General features: G+C 30.1%; 2 protein-coding genes across 2 annotated transcripts in view; both read left to right on the forward strand.

Annotated features, from left to right (window-relative positions):
* On the forward strand, positions 1 to 15,668 carry LOC136987161 (JNK1/MAPK8-associated membrane protein). The gene is made up of 7 exons (XM_067284850.1): positions 1 to 48; positions 126 to 202; positions 5,180 to 5,334; positions 5,417 to 5,629; positions 5,703 to 5,872; positions 15,018 to 15,094; positions 15,175 to 15,668. The coding sequence occupies exons 1-7, from the start codon at positions 45 to 47 to the stop codon at positions 15,388 to 15,390; spliced, it is 912 nt and encodes a 303-aa protein (XP_067140951.1). The 5' UTR covers positions 1 to 44; the 3' UTR covers positions 15,391 to 15,668.
* The window catches only part of LOC136987158 (uncharacterized), a 22,106-nt gene continuing 16,155 nt past the window's right edge, over positions 15,484 to 21,434 (forward strand). Inside the window, 3 exon segments of the mRNA XM_067284849.1 lie at positions 15,484 to 15,601; positions 15,700 to 15,986; positions 17,318 to 17,735. Of these exon segments, the coding sequence (XP_067140950.1) occupies positions 17,692 to 17,735 (44 nt within the window). The 5' untranslated portion in view covers positions 15,484 to 15,601; positions 15,700 to 15,986; positions 17,318 to 17,691.

A 21,434-nucleotide genomic window follows, 5' to 3' on the forward strand; every position in this document is an offset into this window, starting at 1 on the left:
GATGGCGCTTCACGTTCAATCTGCTTGTGTTGTAAGTTACTAAGATGTGTAAGTGTTGTTTGTTTTCTTAAACATTAAAAATAAATATATTTGTCATTTATATTCCTTCTTCTTCGTATCTACAGCCAGGCTTCTCGGCCGCTGTCCAGGCTTATATTGTGGAAGAATAAGAAGTGAAAATGGAGAATTGTCAGATTGTGGAGTGAGTTATCTCTACTTAAAACATAAAATATTTAAAACTAATGCTTCAATTTAAAGAATTTTAATTAAAAGTTTACATTCTTAACATTAAAAAGGACTCAGACAGAAGGACTCGCTTTTATTAAAAATATATATCTTGGTAATTCTTTTGGTAAGATGTGAACTCTGAATCAGGGATTTGCCGTCCCTCGGAGTTTTAGATCCTCTGTACGAACAAAAATGTCAATGGCCATACCTGTACGTACAACCCTATGTGAGATATTTCTCTGTTCAGTTTTTACTGTGAACTGGTATACTGCCTATTCTCCATGCTCAAGGCAAGCCTTGACTGATGTACACTGTACTCACTTGCGCCTTGGCGTCATCAACACCCCCTGAAACTATATAACATTGGCTGCGTTCGGCAGACTCGACAGTTGCAGAGCTGTCGAGTATTTTTCTGCTGAATGCCCTCTACGGTAGCACTCTTTTGGAATATGTTTGGTGTTTTGACATCACATTTGGTAGTGTCTTTCGTTTACGCTGCATATCATTACCTGGAACTGACCAATGAGGCTTTTTGTTCCAATGACGAGGGACGTTACGTCCCTCGTCATTGGAACAAAAAGCCTCATTGGTCAGTTCCAGGTAATGGAATGACGACATCCAGCTGCTGAATGACGAGGGACGTAACGTCCCTCGTCATTCAGCAGCTCTAGTATGCTACGTAACAGCTACTGATTTGCTCACTTACAACTGTTGAGTCTGCTGAATGCAGCCATTGAGTACTTCTCTAACTGTCAAGTGAGCTACTCCAAGCCAACATAGTTGTGTGGGATAGATACTTAAATGCGATAGTCTTAGCACAGCAACATGATTCCTGATTGTGTGTGACCTGGAAGTAGGCTGTATTTCACAAAGGGTCGATGTGTATAGGTACGGTTTCTTTGACTTTTTTGCTCCTAAGGATATGGTCTACGGCTCTGATAAGGTTTCAAATGTCTATTCGAGTGTAATTGTACCAAGATTTCTATACGGTTAGAAACTATTTCTGTTTAAAGAAATAAAATTAAAACTTTGTAAGATACTAAATATTAAAAATTTGCCTTGTGTACTGATCACAATGCTGAAACATATAAAATTACTGTTAACTTGATGCAGAACAAGTAACTATATGCCCATGTAAAAATAAGACAAACAAACAGCAAAATAATCCAGCAAAAACAATAAATTTAATGAAAACTAGCATTTTTGAGTACTTTGAGCAGTAGCTTTGTGTTAAACTAGATTCTAAATTCGAACAGTGATTCAAACAAAATATTTAATAGGATAGAACAAGAATCTGGATGGTGCAGCAAGATTTATTGCAGCCATTTACAAATGAAAAAATTTTTTCATGTAACTTTAAAATATGGCCACCACACCTGGAAGAGGATGTCGTCGTCTGTAAAATTGACTGCAGTATTTTTTATACAGGCTTTATGTATCTGTAGTGTCTCCAAATTCTTGAGATGTGTTTTCTCCCTGGTAATATGAATTATATTTGTGTTGTTAGTGGATACTTGCACTTGGTTATCTATAGCAAAAGCCAATAGGGTTCTTCACTTGTGCTCTTTTAATCATATATTCAAGGAATGAATAGTTGCTCCTATATATTCTAAGTTTTGGCTGAGTTACTGTTAAAATGCAAATATATATCTAAAATATGAGATTTTGATCTATTCAGTTATTGGTGCCAGAGCACCTTCCTGCTTTACCTAACTTAAAATGAAAAAATATATATAAACTTAAAGAAACATTGCATTTTACATTACAAATGTTATGTCATAATCATATTTCCTATTATTTATTCCATTAGTATCTATAAATTTGCTGACATTAGGGTTCTGATATGGCATGCAGAGAGAGAGAGATATCTATAAATTACTAATATATGATTTTACATTGTGAACAGTATTTCTATCACTAAATTGTGTGACTTTCAAACTATCAAATTCAAATTTGCATGTAGCCCTCACTACTTTATATAATTAAAGTTTCTCTATGCAGAGTATTCTGTAGCTGTAACCAATAAGAAGATTGATGTTAAAATGTGTATGCAAAGGATGCAGAAAAGGATTTTGCAAAGAAAAGGTTTCATCTCAAAATCTTTCAGTAAGGGCACTTTACAGAAAAATACATGAAATAAAACAAAAAGATAACATACTGAAAACTCATTTATTCACTCCATATGCCTTCTGTACAGGCTGTTTACTGATGTAAGGAATATTGCTCAATGTGTGAATCATTGTTCAGGTGTAAAATTTGAAAACAATGAACAGCTGAGTTTATTTGTAATGTTTAAAATAACAGATTAATTTGTCATTATAAGGTTGATCTTAATTATTTACTGTGTTTTGAAATTTGTGGTGAAAATATGAAAGTGCAAAAGAAAGATTGTGAAAAATGATTGAAAATTTTACCAGAAATTGTGTAGAAATACAGCCCAAATGACATTTTCAATTAAAATGAAACCTGATTACTTTTTTAATATTTGCTGGATAAAAGAATAGTGTTTAAATGTGATTCATGTCTTGGAATTAAAGAGAGTAGAGACACATAACTCATTGTTTAGAACACATAACACATAGTGAAAAACTGCCATTTTTATTAGTTGAAAAATCTTCAACGTCTCAATCAAAGTCTGCATATTATATAAGTAATGCTGAGGCATTACTTATATAATATGCAGCAAATAAGAAAGCATAGATAATGTCAGAGCTTTTTTTCTAACTGGCTGAAGAAGTTAGACACTCCCCATGATTCCAGAAAACAAAAAAATTATTCTTTTTATTGACAGTTGCAGTACACATTTGATGATTTCCACTCTGAAAGCTATAACAGTTCAATTTTCATTACCAAATACAACTTATCAATTGCAAGTTTTAGCTCAGGGAATCATTTAAATCTGAATTACAATACAAAGTTTATCATATAAAAGATGTAGCATATTATGAAAGATGGATCATGTAAGTTTGGAGTGAACCTGTTAGATGTGTGAATGATTAACAAAAATTGGAAAGTTTCACAAAGCACCATTGTGAATTGCTTTACAAAAGCAGGTTTTAGTCGACAACTTATCACTGCTTCAAATCAGAATTTCTATCAGAATTCATTGGCTGCATCAAAAAATATCAGACTGATCTCATTACAGTAGTGAGTGATTAGAAGATCTTGACATTGTTGATAACCTAAAGACAACATTACTGCTGAAGTAAGAATCAAGCACAAGTAAGTATTGAAAATGGGGAGGAAATGAATCCTGTCAAGGACAAATGTCCTGTTCCCTTACATGTAGGAAAGCCAGAAAAGCTTTGAACTGTTAAAAGGATTTCTAGAAACTGTATCATTCCTAAAACATGCTTGTTGAACGAAATGGCAATAAACTGTTGATGGCAAACTCACGTAACAGACTTTATCACTAACAGTATTAATATTTTGTTATTTTGTACATATGCATACATAAAAAATAATAAAATATAGTATATTTAAAGTCTAATTATAATGTTTGTATTGTGATATTTATAATTTATTAACTCAAAAATTTCTCTCTTTCTTCAATTTCAAATTGTTGAGAATCTATAAGATCTTGAGTCTATCTATAACTTAGATAACCTAAAAGTTAAAATAAACCCAAAAAAACCAGAAATTATAATTTTCAGAAATGGAAACAACCCTCCAAAAAAATATATGTCTTTCTATATCAAAAAAGAAGAAATAAAAATAGTAAATGAAAGTAAATTTCTGGGGATTATATTCACTCCTAATTTAACATTTGACAAACAGTACAAGAGTATAGTAGCCAAGTCCAAAAATCTAATAAGTAACTTGATGGTATTATTTTGTAAAGCGAGAATAAGAAACGTAAAAACTCATTTTCAACTTTTTAATTCAATAGTGATAAACTCAATGCAAACAATTGCAAAAGAATTTTTTATACAGTTAAGACTAAAATGGATTGATGATTGAAGATAAATATATATAGAATATACCCAATCCAAGTGTCCTAGGTGTAAGAAAGTATTATCAAAATTACACTTGTTCTATGATTGTGGGGAGGAAAAAGAACAAGGATTAAGAACAGATAAAGTTCAGAATATTAATTGTAAGAATGAAATAGAAATGTACATGAAATTAGATAAAGCCAACGCAAACGACGTGCATTCTTTGTCAATCACAAATCTTTTACCGGGTGTGTGATTTCCGATTTCTTCGGCACACAATAACTTTTCTTTTGAATTCAGCATCATATGTAAACCATTTTTTCATTATTAGGGTAATAAAAAAATTTTAAATTCAATTTTACACAGCTGCTATCAAACAGCAACTTGATTAAATGAGAAAAGTGCAAACAGGGAAGCACCGAATAAACTATCAGTGATTGTAATACTATGCGCAGGCGTAGAGTGTAAAGCAAAGACCCGATTGTTGGGGAGTGGAAGATCGGCAGAAATAAGAAGTTAAAATATTTGCTTTGAATTTAAGTCTCGCCCCTAATTTTACATCTTAAAAATTGCCATTGGTGAGGAGACAATGAACAAATGATTACACACTACACTATACTTTATAGAGGAATTAACATGAGAAATATTCTAACTAGATTTTATGATTTACATAATATTGTACAGGTATTGCTAATAGGCTAAATGCACTTCAATCTCAAAGATGAACTGAGCAGATGAAATCTTGTGACATGATTTGAATTGTGTTATTTTGATAATTTTCTTTCAATTCTTCTAAGATATTTTTCCTTTTAAAGCATTACTTAGCCAATGTTATGAATTTTATCATATTTACATACAATTAAAGTTTTGATTCTAAATTTTTATTAATTTATTAAAATTAGTTGATTATTTAATATTGAATTTGTATTATTAATAATTTGTTTTTTAAAGAAATGAATTTTTGTATTTTAATGTTATATCTACATTTATTCATTCCTCGATTATTTCTTTATTAGGCGTGTCCACGTGGCTATAAAGTTTCTTCTACGTCAGAGTGCATTTTATGCGAAGACTCTCCAAGTTTTTACGATTTCTTATATCTTGGTTTTATGGCCTTATTACTACTGATTTTGGAATGGTATATTATTGATCACACAATGAAGAGAAGAAAGTAATTCTCTCTTTTCTTTTTATAAATTGAAAATGAAATTAATTTTTATATATTAAACATCTGGTTTATTTTATATTTTCAGTTTTACAAAAGATATAATTTCTCTTCATATAAGTGCTCTTATAGAAAACATTACGTCAGCTATTTTAACAATCATTTTAGTTAAACCCATTGGCTTTTTCTCCATACATGCATGTGGTGTAAAAAGACTCTCGGATTGGTATAGCTTATTACATAATCCAAATCCTAATTACATTGGAAATTTGAGATGCACACAAGAGGTTGTCTATCCATTGTAAGTAAAACAAAAATAATTAAAATAAAAGTTTATTACAGGTATAATAAATTCATAAAATTTTATTTTGCAGGTATTCAATGGTATTCATTTATTTTGCATTATCACTTGTTATCATGTTACTCATTAGGCCTTTATTAGTGTTAAAGTTTATTGATGGAAAAGGAAAAAGATCCATTTATCTAACTATGTATTTAATACCAATTCTTGTAGTAATACATGCAACTTGTGCAGGATTAATATGTAAGTATAATATTTTTTTTCTTTTTGGACTATTCGATTTTAAAGCATACAATAGATATACATGATTATTATTACTGCACAAAATATTTGTGTACTGTACATATAATGCAATCACAGTCTGAATTGTATGAACAGCATGAGTCTAAATCTGAATTATTTTTGGTCAGAAGTCTAATTAAACTAGCGAAGTTGAACTAAAGATTGGCTGTTTGGACTTTATCTTATAACTAGATTTATAACAAAAGATTAAATTATATAAATTTAAAAAATTCTGAAAGAAAATTTCTAAATTTATTATTTATTTAATCAAATTTAATTTCTGAATCGATTAACATCTTGTAACAATATTAATAAACACTTACATCCAAATTTCTCTAGTTCAGCTGTTTTCAATTTAGTTGCCTAAATAACACTTCAGAGGGTGAAATATAGTGCTGAGATGCATCATAATGTTTCTTATGTGTATTAGTAAAAGTATGGAAAGTGTAATAATGCTACATCGATAAAGAAATAGTCCAAAAATTCATTTTCTTATAGTCCAAAAATAATTAGGGTCTTTTAAGTTTATAAGATATTTGCCTTAAACAGTATAGAAAACTTTTTATAATTTTTATTGCTTAACAGATAATGAAACATCAGAATATTTTCTTGAATCTTATATTTTAATATAATTATTGCTTTAATTCAGCTGAATTAATTATATTTATAGAAAAGAACTATATATGTGCAAATACACATATCATGTCTTTCAAAATGCAGTTATAAGCCATTTTAATATCTTATTTACTTGACCTCAATTGTTGTAAGATTTCAGATTTTGAAATCTTGCATACATTGTATTTTCCTGTTTTTCACACTTTATAATAAAAATCTGATTATGAAACAGTCTTAGAAACTGAGAAACTTGCATTTATAGTTTGTTTTTCTAGTGCTTTTTTTTCTATTTTCATTTCTTTCAATGAAATATGTAAGATGTATATTTAATGTTTTATAAACAAACTGCAAAAATTTTAACGTGCAAGTTATAAAAAATTATAACATTTTGGATGTTATTTTACTTTTTTCTTACATCTAATGTTTTATACAATTTGTTGCAGTTTACTTACATTAGCAAATGTTATAGAAAATGTTATTACTATCAAAAGAGCCAATGTTCATTTTTCACTTTGATCAGATACTATCTCCTCTTTATGTGAGTTAGTAAGGAAACTAAAATAAATATATGTATATATAAAATAGCTCTCTTCCTAAAAGATTAATAAATATACAGCCTACACCATTAAATAGAAATAATCTACATATCATTAGCCAAAATATATACTTACTTTTAATTTATCTTTGAAGGAAAAGATTTTGATATCAACTTTATAATTGATATCAAAATCCTTGTTTATTTCATAAATGAAAAAATTCAAAGTATGAAGGTAACCCCAAAAGTAAGGTTTCCTATTTTTTTTAAAATACAAAGAAACGTTTATTTTCAATAACGCTCATATCATTTTAAAGATTGAACATTTATCTATTTTTTTACATAATCGCCATTTCGGTTGATGCATTTTTGTATGTGCTGTGCCAGTTTTTGTATGTCTATGTCATACCAGCTCACTGCCATGTTGCAGGACCCATCTTGTGCACACCTTTTGCAACTTTTCCATTAAAATCCTATGCATAGTGTTTCAGGGAAACCCCAAGAACCAAAATGCAGAGATCATCTGGAGTGATTCGCCGATCTTTATGCATGTTTGCTCAACCTTCACAACTGTCTCGTCGGAAATTGACAGTCTCACACTTCTTTCTTCGTTGTGAATTTCAGTACGATCAGCTGCAAACTCCCTACACCACTTGAGGACATTTTTGACATCTATGCATGACTCGCCATACACTTCCGTCAATTGGCAATGAATTTCATTCAGTTTAACACGACATGGTGGTGAACTGGTATGACATGGGCATACAAAAATTGCCACAGCACATACAAAAATGCATCAACCGAAATGGCGATTAGGTAGAAAAATAGATAAATGTTCAAGCTTTAAAATGATATGAACATTATTGAAAATAAATGTTTCTTTGTATTTTAAAAAAATAGAAGACCTTACTTTTGGGATTACCCTTGTATCTTAGGCCAAGATTTATTAAATAATCTCTATTTATGGTTGTTTTCTTATAATTAAAACACAGCAAAAATAACTACAAAAATTTAAAGTTTAGAATATTTATATGTCAAAAAATTGTTTGATTATATGTAGTCAGTGTCAGATTTAATGTTTATCATATTTAATTTAATTTTAAAAATATTAATAATAGAAAAAAAGAAAAAATTTGTTATAATAATAAAATATCAACCATAACAACATTAACAAATGAGAGACATGTAATATTTCTAAATTCATTAATAATTTCAATTCATTCAAGATTGATTAGATTGAAATTATTTTTATTTTGTGAGTTAGATTTGGAATCTGTTAAACCAAATACAACACAAACAATAAATTCTACATAATTTAAAGACCAGAAATACAATTTTGTTCTATGTTAATCTAAACATTTATCATTTTCCACAGTTTTTCAAATATAAAAGTATTATACTATAATTTGAAATATATGAACTACTTTATCATTTTCTAATAACTTACGAACATAAGTATTGTATAATATATATATATATAATAATACAATTATTGTAATGACTTATTAATTACACTTTATTAAATTTATATATGTGCATAATTTCTCTAATACTGTATTGTTCATTCTTCATCTTGTTTGCACCCTTTAATTCTTTTAATTTAATTATTAATATATGTTTAAAATATAAATTACAGCATTTCTGCTATTCGTGTCTAATTCTAGTTTCTGTTTTTTATATCTCAAGCTTGTAGCTTTGAATGACCAAAACATAATTCAAAATATGAGTTAATTGTTTGATTATAAAATCTTTGAACTGAAATTATTATATAAGAGAACCAAAAAGATAAAGAAAAGAAACTTTTATTCTAGTAATTTGACTGACAGAAATAGTAAATTATAAAATACAAAAAACTATTTAAAAAAAATAAATAACTACAAAGTTACATACAGGTACTCCTCACTTTATGACCTATCTGCTTAACGACCACTTGCACTTACAACCAATCGAGTTTTGACCTGCAATTCGGGGAATCCCCTTTCTCAGCTTGAGTGTCAATCAGTGGCGAATGGTGACATGCACACTAAGCATACTATAATTGTCTTATAGTACTATAATAGGCTAATAGCATACTACAATAGTTTTTTTATGAATAAATTTGAAGTTTGTTGCATAATTTGTATAATTTTACAACGATCCTATATTCCCCGGCACAAGCTCCTCGCTTATCGACCAATTCGCTTAATGATGTAGTCGTCGGAACGGAACTTGGTCATAAAGTGAGGAGTACCTGTATTTTTAACTAAATCCCTATCTTTCATTAAATGCAATCCATGTATTATTTACCATATTATTAATGGGAAAAAACTTTGACCAGTATTTTGACTTATTTCTATAAATTTAAAAGTTTGATTCTTCAAGTTCTATAGATTCTTTTAGACTTTATTTGAAAATTTAAATCAAATTTATTAAAATTAAAGAGATGTATTTTATCTGTTTATTCTTGTTACATTGAATTTCTCTTTTAATATTTAACAAAGAGAGTAATATTATCCTCACTTCCTCAACAGTTTACTTACAATCAAATTAAACACCAGAACACTTGCTGAGCTTACTACAATTTAATATTCAAATGCTTTCAGCCTATTCTTATAGGCCATCCACAGGAAATTATAGTAATAAAGAGAGTAATAAATAGTTAAGTTTCTTTTATCTGATTCTGAAGTAAATTTTTTATAATAATTAATATTTTACACATTTAAAATATTATGGAACTGATACATTATGAAACTCTTAATGAAACATTGTGCATATTTGTGATGAATGTACTATTTATCTACATTATATAAAGCAAAAGGAATTTTTCCTCACACATTAAACAATTCATTTTTATATAATAAGAAAAAATCATAAAATAATTCCAGCAACACCTTAATTCAATATACAAACATTTTCAGCTTTATTAATAGGCATGCTTCAGGTTTTCCATACTCAGTTTATATAAATTGATGTTTTATATGTAGAATCCATATGCATTTTAAATCATACATTATGCAAACTTCTGCTGTACGTATAAAGGGATTGCCGCAATTAATTTTGTGCATTAATCAAATCCTGCATTACGTAAGGGATACCTGTATATTATTATTAAAAAATATAAAATAAGATTGTTTTTAAAAAGAATTTAAATTTAATTCAAAAATCTTGTAAGCAATTTATTTATTTAAACCATAAATATGGTTTAAATCAGGCCTGGCCAACCCAAATTGTTTCGTGGGTCACTTTGATCACGCGTAACATTACAGTGGGCCACAATTTAGGCAAATATGCTTTTAAAAAAGTAAAACAAATACAAAATGAATAAGATTTTATTGTTATACTAAGAATTTGTACTTGCACTTGCGCATTATAACAATGACACATGCAGATTTTCATTTATTTAATTGTTTTGGTATACACATAATGGGAAACAAAAGTTGTAATAGATATATAATATCGCTTAGTGGGCCACACAATTTAATGTGACGGGCCACAGGTTGCCCAGGCCTGGTTTAAATGAATAAACCATAAATGTTTATGGTAATAAAACTGGTTATCGGTTCACGCTGACTTTATAATTATTGTAAACTACACTTACGTGTTGTGGCGTTACGTCATGGTAACGCCATAACACGTAAGTGTAGTTTACGATAAATGTTTATGGTTTATTCATGATGCAAACTAGTAAAGAAACTTTTCCTATTTACAGATTTTGATGATGTAAAATGGTAAAGAAGAATCTGCAGGTTAGATTCTTATTTTCTTATTGAACCAAAAGATTCATAACAGATTAAACTAACAAAACAAAGATTTCTTATGCAATTGTAAACCTTTAGGCATGATAAGAATATAAGAATCTGACCTGCAGGATCTTCTTTACTGTTTCCTATCTTTTTTCTATTTTTTTGCAAATATGTGTTTATCAGTTTATAAAGATATAGTGCATTATGTACTGAGGTAGCTCCAGGATTCATGAGGCCTTAGGCAAAATTTACTTTTGTGGTTCACTTAGAGTGGTGAAGGTAGAGAGTAGTTTTATTTAGGTCTACAATAATATGAACATTTTTAAGGTAGAAACAGACAGTAAAATACAATAAAGTAATAAAAATGTGTACAATAGATTTACAGTAAACCATAAATTCGATAGGTGCTCAACAAAAAATTTATTCATGAAACCCTGCTCTTTTGTTTTTAACTGTGCCAAATTCATCAATTATAGAAAAAAGTCTAGTTCTGCAGCCAATATTTCTTTCAGTGGAAAAACTTGAAAGTTATGAAAGTCTCTCCTGACACATTGTTGATTAGAAGTATTTCTTGATTGAAAATAGAACTTTGAAAATGATCATTCTGCAAATACAACAGACAGTAGTACAATTATATTTGCAATAATTACCAATTTGTTGATTTTAAATTCTAAAATATACTATTAAATATACCTGAAAACAAGAGGCCTTAGGCATCGCCTACAGTAGGGTCATCTCTGATCATGTATATAAAATATATTAGCAAGGTTGAGGCCGAAGTTTTAAACACAAAAACGTGTACTGTACATCTGATGTTCAGTGCCGCCTTCCTGTAAGCCTAGAAGTTTGACAATGGCGTTTGGAATGTCGAGCATGATTCCACCGACTTTCCAAACACCATTGTCAAACTTCTAGGCTTACAAGAAGGTGGACTGTTTCCTCTTTAATATTCGATTGTAATATAAACAGATGCATTCTAATAAGGTAAAAGCACTTTTTGATATCTTTAATTAAATTTAGTATAAGATTAATGTTTTTTTGTTAATGTTTATTTCAACTGTAAGCCAAAAGAATGCAGTAATAGAGGCAATAAGTTCTTGAAATTAATTAAACAAATATTAAAGTATATATCAAAAGCAAAAGGACTTAAGTAATTTTATCAGTTTAATGAGTTTAATGTCATCATTACTGTAGTTTTGGGGATTTAATCTTTATTTATGTAATTTACAACTTTCAGTTATTAATTTATAATATATTTTAATGTTAAATGTTTAACTAAACATTCCCACAAAAACTTTGTGCTTTGAATTGTTAAACTTCTTAGGTTTATGAGGACTTATATAGTGAATCATGTGAAAGACATAAAGTTAGACAAATACTAATAATCATTTAAATTTTTAAAACAATGTATTTTCCCAATTATTAGTATTACAGTGGTGTCTTGTGCTTCAAATTTAATTCATTCCAGGAAGCAGTTTTTCCTTTAGAAATAATGGAAAGTGAAGTAATCCATTTCTAGACCCATTTTAAAACAATAAATAAAATACAAAAATACTGTAAATAAAGTGAAAATTGCATTTACTGTTCCTTAGTGAGGAGTGGCAATGTCCTGTTTTTTAAATTCACTATGCAACTTGTTTGATTTTCTTGCAAATAATCCTCTAGGAGATAACTCTTCAATACTGGGATAGAATAAACATACACAACATACCAATACCAGCACTTGAAATTAAGAAATATTTACTAAAATTTTCATTTGTTTATTACAGACATCTTTAGGCTCATAATGCAGAAAAAATTGTCTACATTAAAATCGAATGCATTTTTACAAACAATTTACAAGTTCAATTTAAATCATTTCTGAAACAAAGCACATCTACAGTTTAAAATCATTTTCTGAACAAAGAACATATTTCGTTTTAAAATATTTTTTAATAACTTAAAAAATGCATTTAAATTATTTCCCATAAAAAATTACATATTTAGATTAAGATAAATTTTGTAAGTTGTTATAAAATTTATCTTAAAGTAAATTTTTAATTGGTGGTATTGGTATGTTGTGTTTTTCTCTCTAGGAGATGATATCACCAGCCACTTGTTTCTCATTTATTCTAGGTGAAGTTTCCTCCATCTCAATAACATGTAATCTCTTGGAGATGAACATTATTGCATCTTTAGGCACATTTTCTGTTTTTATTGCTTTCTTGTTCTTAAGAATGGTGCACATGGCATCTTAACATAGCCGCCAGATTTGCCACATGTACCACTTTCGTGCTTTGTGATAAGTATTTTTTACCTCAACCATTGATACTTCAACCTTCCTTTTAAGCTTTGTTGCTTTCACACACTTCTTACATGCCATGGTTAATATGTAGAGGTTACATATAAACAAACACACCAAAAATAAAGCAAAAAAGCACTGAAATCACACAAGTTTAACACAAGGGCTGCTTTCATAGTGAGAATAACACACACCTTGGGTGCACAATAAATGGTAATTACACAGTGAGCAAATTTTTCACCGTGTTCAGGTACGAGCATTGTTCGAACTGAGTTGAATTTCTCTCTCAAATTTAGTATTTGAACTCTTGAACATTCAGTGTTAGTCATTTGAAGTACAAGATAATATTGTATTTTTATTTATAATATATATGCCTTTGTTCCAAAATTTCATAATCTAACTCTCAGAAAGGGATTTAATTATGTATTAAAATGTCGAGAAATTCTGTAAAAAAAATAAGACACTGCAAATTAGTGGAAGAAAAACTCTTATCATTAAACACATTAAATTAGTACTAAGTTGTAAACAAATTTTAAATCTTTTGTTTTGAATTTTATGATCTAAATTATTATAAAATTAAAGTAACACATTCCTTTTATATAATGAATTTGAAATTTATCTGACAAATTTGATAACAGATTACATTTAACACAATTTTAAATTACAAATTAAAGCAAATAACTATATACTAAATAGAATTTAAATGTTGCATATATCGGAATATATTATTATAATTTACATTATATTGAAGACTTGTAGAATACAAGGGTTCAGCTTCGATCACTTTCAGTGGCCAAAACCAAGCATTTGTTTGCTGTTCATGACACGCTCCACAGCTGAAATTTATAATAATACTCTAAACGATATCAGTTTTACGTATAAATAATCATTTAAATAACTAAATAATAATAATTAATATTTAAAATGATGTTGAACAAATTAATAAGCATCTTTAAATAGAATAAATCAATATAAAATACAATTAAATAGAATAGAGCAAATGAAATAAATCAACCACTAAGAAGCCATGACGTTCTATGACGTGTGGAGGGTCAAACTTTAACACCTCGTAGAGCATAAAATATTTTCGATTTTTTAGTATTGTACTCAATATCCTTTGTTAACTCTATCATTTTGCTTTTCTGTAAGAAATTGCCTCTACTATTCTTCTACTCAAATACTTTGCTGTAATGAGCAAACCAAAGAACTCCATATAAGATAATACAAGCAGAAATATTTTGAAATTGATATTATAAATTCTAATTTTAAACCAAATGATTATTATTTTACATTATCAGATTTTTTTTTTTTATTAACCCGTAAAATAATAAAAATGGCAGTTAAATTGCAGAAGTAATCTTATTTGACCATTCTAACATAAGTTGCAGTTTCTAATCGCAAGTATTTACGGGCAAATGATCCGTGAATAATTAAAAACATAGAAAACTGAATGTTATAAAGCATTTAAAACATTAAAAAAGAAGATATTTTAAAAGTAAAAACTATAATGTAATGTTGTTTTTACCTTTGAAAGGTTGTACTTTTTAATTTTTTTTTAAAAGAAAATTATTCAAGTGGAAAAATTCTTTTAATGGAAATTCATGGTAATTTCAATTTTACACTAGGGAACATTCCACTCCACTTACATATTCAGAATAATTTATTAGACTATGAAGTGTTTGTCATTATTGTATTCCGTGATTCTCCAGAATGGAAACATTGTTTGAACAAGCAACAGTGGAAGCTTTATTTACAATGGGATCATTTTTTAAAATATTTTACTGGTGGTTAAGTAGCCTGTGAAGAAAGGTCAAGGTCACTTAGTGTTTTTAGTGTGGGTTTTTTTACCTTTTAAAAATCGAATAGGAACACTTTTTTATATTGTTATGATAGATTTAAATAATATATGTATATAAATATGGTGTATAACTAAAAAACAATATTTTGTTTCAGATTATTCATTTCCGCACATCATTATTATACTCTCCGTCATTTCAATTGCCGCTCATCTAGCATTTCATCTTGATCAGGTAACATACAAGAAGTTATGTGAATTGCTGTTGAAACCCTTAAAACAGATCTAATAACTTTTATTTTTTTGTTTTTACAGTCAATGAAATCCCTGCTTTTGACATCTGTTAAAGACATTAGGAACCTTGTGATCTTGTTAGTGCATTGGATGCTTCACGGCTACGGCATCGTTGCCATAACGCAGTTGAAATCGCCCATATTTCACTGCGCCCTGTTGGCCTTAGTTCCCTTTCCTGCTCTTTTTTACATACTGACTTCAAAATTTACAGATCCTAGTAAATTACATATTGAATAGTAGTGCATTCGGATATATAGAACAGGAACATAAAGGAACATTTTATATTAAAATGTGCTTTGTATATAAGTCATTAATAATAATACATTCTCCATTTAAACTGTAATTTGTAAGAAAATTAATAGAATTCAAACAAAAAGTTATCCTCAGAAATTGTGGATGATTAATGATCATCGCAGCACAATTTCTACTGTCCAAGGAAAGGAGAAAAGTAATGTATAAAAGTTTAAAAAGTTAATAAATTTATAATTTAATTTTTACAAAATTGAAAATCCAAATTTGACAATAAAGACTTTTTTTCTTCTTCAGAATTTCACTTGACAATGAGAACTTCCGATGATTAAATATTCAGTTTGACGGGCGATGGCCGAGCCGGTTAAGGCGTAGGCCCACTGCTCCGGGAGACTCTGGATCTAATCCAGGCAAGCAACTCTCCGGAAATTTTTACGGGCCATCCATTCCGGATACGTCGAGCCCCGTCCCTCGCCGCCCGCAGCCGAAGCTGTGGTGGCCATGGACAAAAGGTCCTCTTGGAGTTCACAGGGCAGAAAGAGGGAAAAAAGAATTATTCAATGAATCGAGAAAGTTCTTGAACTGTAAAAATACAGTTACAGCTTGTATAAATTTACAATACTTTCCTCTTTTTTTATGGTTATCAATATTTATGGAGTTTAGCTTTCAGTTTTATTATTTATTTTCTTCCTCATAAACCATATCAAGTGATAAAAGATAAAAATATTGATATAATAGATTAAAAATCAGTAAATATTCTATAAATAAACTTAATCAACCACTAAATAAGTTTGTTTAAATGCATAAATTTAGCATTTTTTTAGTGTTTTGTATTTTATTTTTTCTTTTCTTCCATAGCTCAAATTCCACTTTTTCACAATTACTTTTTACACTTTTCTGTTAATTTAAAAATTTTTTAAAAATGGCAGTAGAAAAGTTCATTATTCATCTGCACGTGGCATCCTTTCACGAATCATAAACTTCGTTAATCTTTTATTAACGTTATTTTTGTCTCGTTTGTTCCTCAAGTCCTGATTTGTCGCTTTGAAATGGTCAAACTCTTCACCAAGTTTCTTCTTGAGTGCCCATTTTAAATCAAAATTCAATTTTTCTCTTTAAAGACTCATTAAGGTCGCCACTGTCAATAATATGCGGACTTCTTCTTTTGCCTTTTTGTTTATCTTTTTTCCATCCACCCGTTTCTTTATAACAGGTCATCGAGGAGAAAAAAAGGAAGTTTCGGGATAGATTTAATGAAACGAAACCCCCTTTATAGACGACTAGTTTGTCACTTTAATCAATTCTCTTTACACTTTCGCGAAATTCGGCTTTGTTTCCTCCTTGTTTTCCTTCCTATTCTTGAACTAATTAAAATATTTCATCTTTGATTCCATCATCTGAAGTCTTTCTAATCTGATGATTTTTTTTCGTCATAAAATGATAGTTTATTAAATATTTAAATACAGGAAGTCTTGCCTAAGGTATTTATCATCTATTTTCGAAGCAAAACTTGTAATTTCATAGCTAATAGCATCAGTTTTTATGCAGAGTTTCACTGTCGTACGTTAGATAATTAGTATTTTTGCACAGTGAAGTGCAAAAAGATATGAACTTTAACCTAATTTTTAGCCTTTTGTAGACTTATGTAAACGTAAAACAATGCTTTCACATTATGTTTAACTCAGTGGCGTAGCGAGGGGGTGCAAGGGGGTGTATCATGCACCGGGCGCCACTCGCAGAGGGGCGCCCAAATGGTCTCCAAGACAAACTTTGTGTGTTTCTGGAGGGGGAGAGGGGCGCCAGTTATGTTCGCTACGCCACTGGTTTAACTGTTAATTACATTCAAAATAATTATAAAATGACTTTTTTTTTTAGTTTAACATTCAAACATAACAATAATTTTGTGTTTTTTTAGTTTCTCTCAAGCCACTTAAGATGATGATGATGAAAAAAACCGAATTGATGTTATGCATATGGCCGTGGTCATTGATGCGAATAGGAATAACATGATTTTTGGCCGAAACGCTAGAAAATTCCAATAGTTTCTCTCGTGAGATGATAACTGTGAAGTAGATTCAAGCGTTGATCGATTAATTTTCGGCGAATAAAGAAAAGGCCAGTGACCCGACTGTTATCAACAGTTTCCTAAGAGAATTCACTTGCTAAAAGAAAAGAATTAAAAAAAAACGAGTTGTGTATAGTCATCTGCCGAGGGAGCAACGAAGCGGGCGTAAATGGTCGAACAGTCAACTAATGGAAGCTTCGATTTCCACCAGATAAAAGAGAAATATGGAATGTAACAGTGAGAATCGTATGCTAACGACTCGACTCCGGTAACTGTCGCTAATCTACTTCCTCCTTTATGTTTTTATAATTAATACTTCACAGAAAATATTAAGTATATTCTTATAATTAATTAATTTACATTAATTAATACATAGTACTTAATACTTTTTGTGGCATTTTCACGTCTAGTCACCATCGATTAGTGATAGAATCGAAGTAGAAACAGCCTTTATCTATTAATTTTTGCACACAGAGACAATGCGTTACACAGAAACTTAATCAAGAACACAGAATTAACCATTAAACAGCATTCGAAACTAACATGTGTACATCTTTGAAACTCTGAACAAGGCCAACACCACAAGAATCTGTGGTATATTTTCTTAATGGAAAGTAAGAGTAGTTAAAGGTGTAAATCACCACATCATACAAGTTTTAGTATATAATTTATGTAAAAAAATATGTAGTAGCAACTTGTTTCCCACCCTCCGGTAGATAAACCAAAACTGAAGAGTGCCATGTGAATAAGTAAATATGTAAGAACTCAGAATTATAGTCTCAGCATCAGAACTACCGTCTTCTCTATTGAGCCAGAACTCGATTCCCTAGAGTCACGCACCCATACTATAATGACGTCAGATTATGGTGTCAATGGCCGAATCCTCATTACTTTCGGATTCGAAATCCGATCATTCTTCGCATTGTTCCTCCTGTTGACAAATATTTCTACGGATTTCATAGGAAAACGCACTTTTTTTCATTCACAGGCAATATAGGAAACAGTTTAAAACCCGCAAACACCAAAAAAATGCCACGCCGAATGACCTTGAGAGGTGCTCAAGGCCGTTCGGGGGTGCAGCGCGGATTCAAGAGGAAAAAAATCGTGTTAATTAGCAGTTTGGTAAATACTAAAAATAGAATGCAGTAGGATGTAGCTTGATAAGGGGCCATTAAAAATATACACCTTTATAAATGTATATCAATAAGGAACGGACTAAAAAAACTTACACGACGGATTCAGTAATTGGATTCCCCTCCGAGACAATATTAGTAAAAGCGTGCAATCGTTGGAGTGTGTAAAGTCCATTGTTCTTAATGATATTCTCTTTAAGGGAGAGAGGGGGGGTTTTATTAAGAGGATTTTTGAAGCGATTTCTGACTTATTTACTGTACTCTAGCGAAAAATAAGATTAATAAGCGTACAAACCTTTTACGTAATTATTGTTATTATTACGAATTAAAAATTGTGTACTGTACATGCCGTTTGTATTGTAGTCGAGCCGTTGTTGCGTGCACTTCTATAATGGCGTATTTAGTAAATGATTGATTAAAACGATCAGAAGAATTTTATAGAGAAATTTTAGTTTATTATTTTATTATTAGATTTATATATTTCAAAACGTTTTATGGAGTTAGGTAAATGAATTTCTTATATTTATATCTATTGTTTGTTTCTGAAAAGCCTGGTAAAAACAATAAAGTACTTGAAAGACTTCTATTGTCTAAAGCTTTGACAAATTGTTTTAATGGGTGAAATTTAGTGTGAAGTGGAAACTTACTTAAGATAAACTACGCTTTTAAGAAGAATTTATACTATATTCTATATTAATTTATATAGATTATTATTCGTAAAGGTGTGTTCACGTATACATGAAATATTTATTTGTATTGTTTGTTCACTTGTATCACTTAGACAAAGTACAAAACAAAGAAACTTTTTTAGATGTTTTTTACTGATAGAATGGAAATAAAACAATAAAAATAACGTAATTTTTTCAGCGATTTTGCAGCGAGGAATTTTTTTTTTCTAATTTCTTTGTTCTATTCTTTTAGAAACAATTTGTTTTTTAAATCATTAAAAAGGTTTTCCTGATTTTTTTCTCTTGAAACTTCCCGAAATGTGGGGAAATTTTTAATTGCGTGTATTTGTAATACAGTCAACTAAATCGTTTTTTTCATACTTATTTGCTTTGATATTTCCGTACTTTACGACGATTTTTTTAGTGGTTTTAGGGTCAAACATGTGAATACATTCTACTAAACTAAGGTTCTGGAACTTGTCCCGGGTCACTCGAGCTACGTGAGGCCCCACATTGCCCTTACAATTAACCAGCGAAGGATGTTTTCAGAGCAACACACCATGAATTCACTGCAATTGTTCGAGTACACTTCACCTAGAATTATATCACCGGGGGGTCGGGGCCCAAAATGCATGATACCAGCTGTATAACAGATTTCTTTTGTGCTTGAATAGTAAACGTAGGATAAAGCATACCGATAGCCTCGACAGACCTTGTATCTGCATTATTCGCTACACAGAAACGAGTATTTTTAATCTGATACTTAAGAACGGTGTTTTACATCAGGATGATTAAAACAAATAAGAATTTTTATCGAATATATCAGGACTTTTACGCCATTTTTTGTATCGAGCTAAGCAACGTACTACATAAATATAGGCTGGCCTCAATCAGTTAACCATTGTAAAAAAACTTTTCTAACCCACTATTTGACTAAGTAAAAGCTTCACAGAATTATAGCAGCCTTCTAGTCTAATACACAAAAGAACTTTTTCGCCGATGTTTTACGTAATTCTTCACGTAACGCCTCTGCAAGATATTGGTTTCGTGTCAACAATATATTAAACACTTATCGAGCAATTTGTTTTCCTTTCATTCGTTGTGTTCTCTGAAGGTACCCTTTGTTCTTTCTCGTTTCTTTCGCCATCTTCGAATTATTTTTTTCTGTTCTGGTATTGTGTAGTTTCTTCTAAACGATTTCTTTGTTTTCTCGGTTTTTACAGTGTACACAATATTTTCAAACAATGGCTACCGTTTTTCAACCGAAAAGACGTTACGTGTGGCAATACGTGTGATTGTTTTCCGTGGTAAACAATTGGGATACGGAAAGGGAATCTTGCATGGTCAAATCTTGTTAATGTGGTTTTCTAATTACGATCAAACGAGGGAGATGAGAAATTTCCGCAATACGAAAGGAGGAAGGATTTTTCCGTGTTTAGAAGAGGTTATGTGCATTGACCCCGCTAAAAGGGAAAAAGTGAAAAGTGATGAACTATAATTAAAATTGTATTTTCGTACATGGTTGGTGATGCTAGCTTTCCCTTTATGTACGTTCTATCTTAAAAATCGTATAAATAATCTTTCGTTGGACATACCACCCACAGGTGACTGCTCTTACTTCGACGTTTAGAACCCAAAATAAGTTTCGTTTTTATTAAACATTAAAGAAATTAATGGACGTTGATCTTCTTCGTATTTTACTTCCTGATATGAGACGGATCTAAAATTAGAAAGTATGGAAATGAGAGTTTAAAAGTTTATTTCTTAAGAATAAAATTATTCTGCTAAGTGAAACGTTAGAGATTAAATGACCCTTGTAGTAATTATATTTTGGATTTATGCGAATAAGGAACTTAATTAGAAAAGAAATATATGCGGTGGTTATGTATCGTTAGTCTTTTTAGGAAGTTAAGACGTGTACCCTGTTGTAACGATAGGAATTTAAGGAATTCTAACGAATATTGTCCGTGAATTTCTTTGGAATTTTTTAATTTCTATCGCGTATGGATTTAAACTTGTGGCCCTGAGCTATTTATCTTATAAGAAGACCTTCTCTTCCATCAAATGACAGTAATTTTAATCGTGAGGCCCTCGTAGAGTAAGGCCTTAAGCTTTAATTTAATTTATATACAAATCCAACCCGGAATTAAATTCGAATTTCTCAAG

Source organism: Centruroides vittatus, unplaced genomic scaffold (genome assembly GCF_030686945.1).
Source record: "Centruroides vittatus isolate TY-2023 unplaced genomic scaffold, ASM3068694v2 scaffold_1478, whole genome shotgun sequence".
Lineage (NCBI taxonomy): Eukaryota > Metazoa > Arthropoda > Arachnida > Scorpiones > Buthidae > Centruroides > Centruroides vittatus.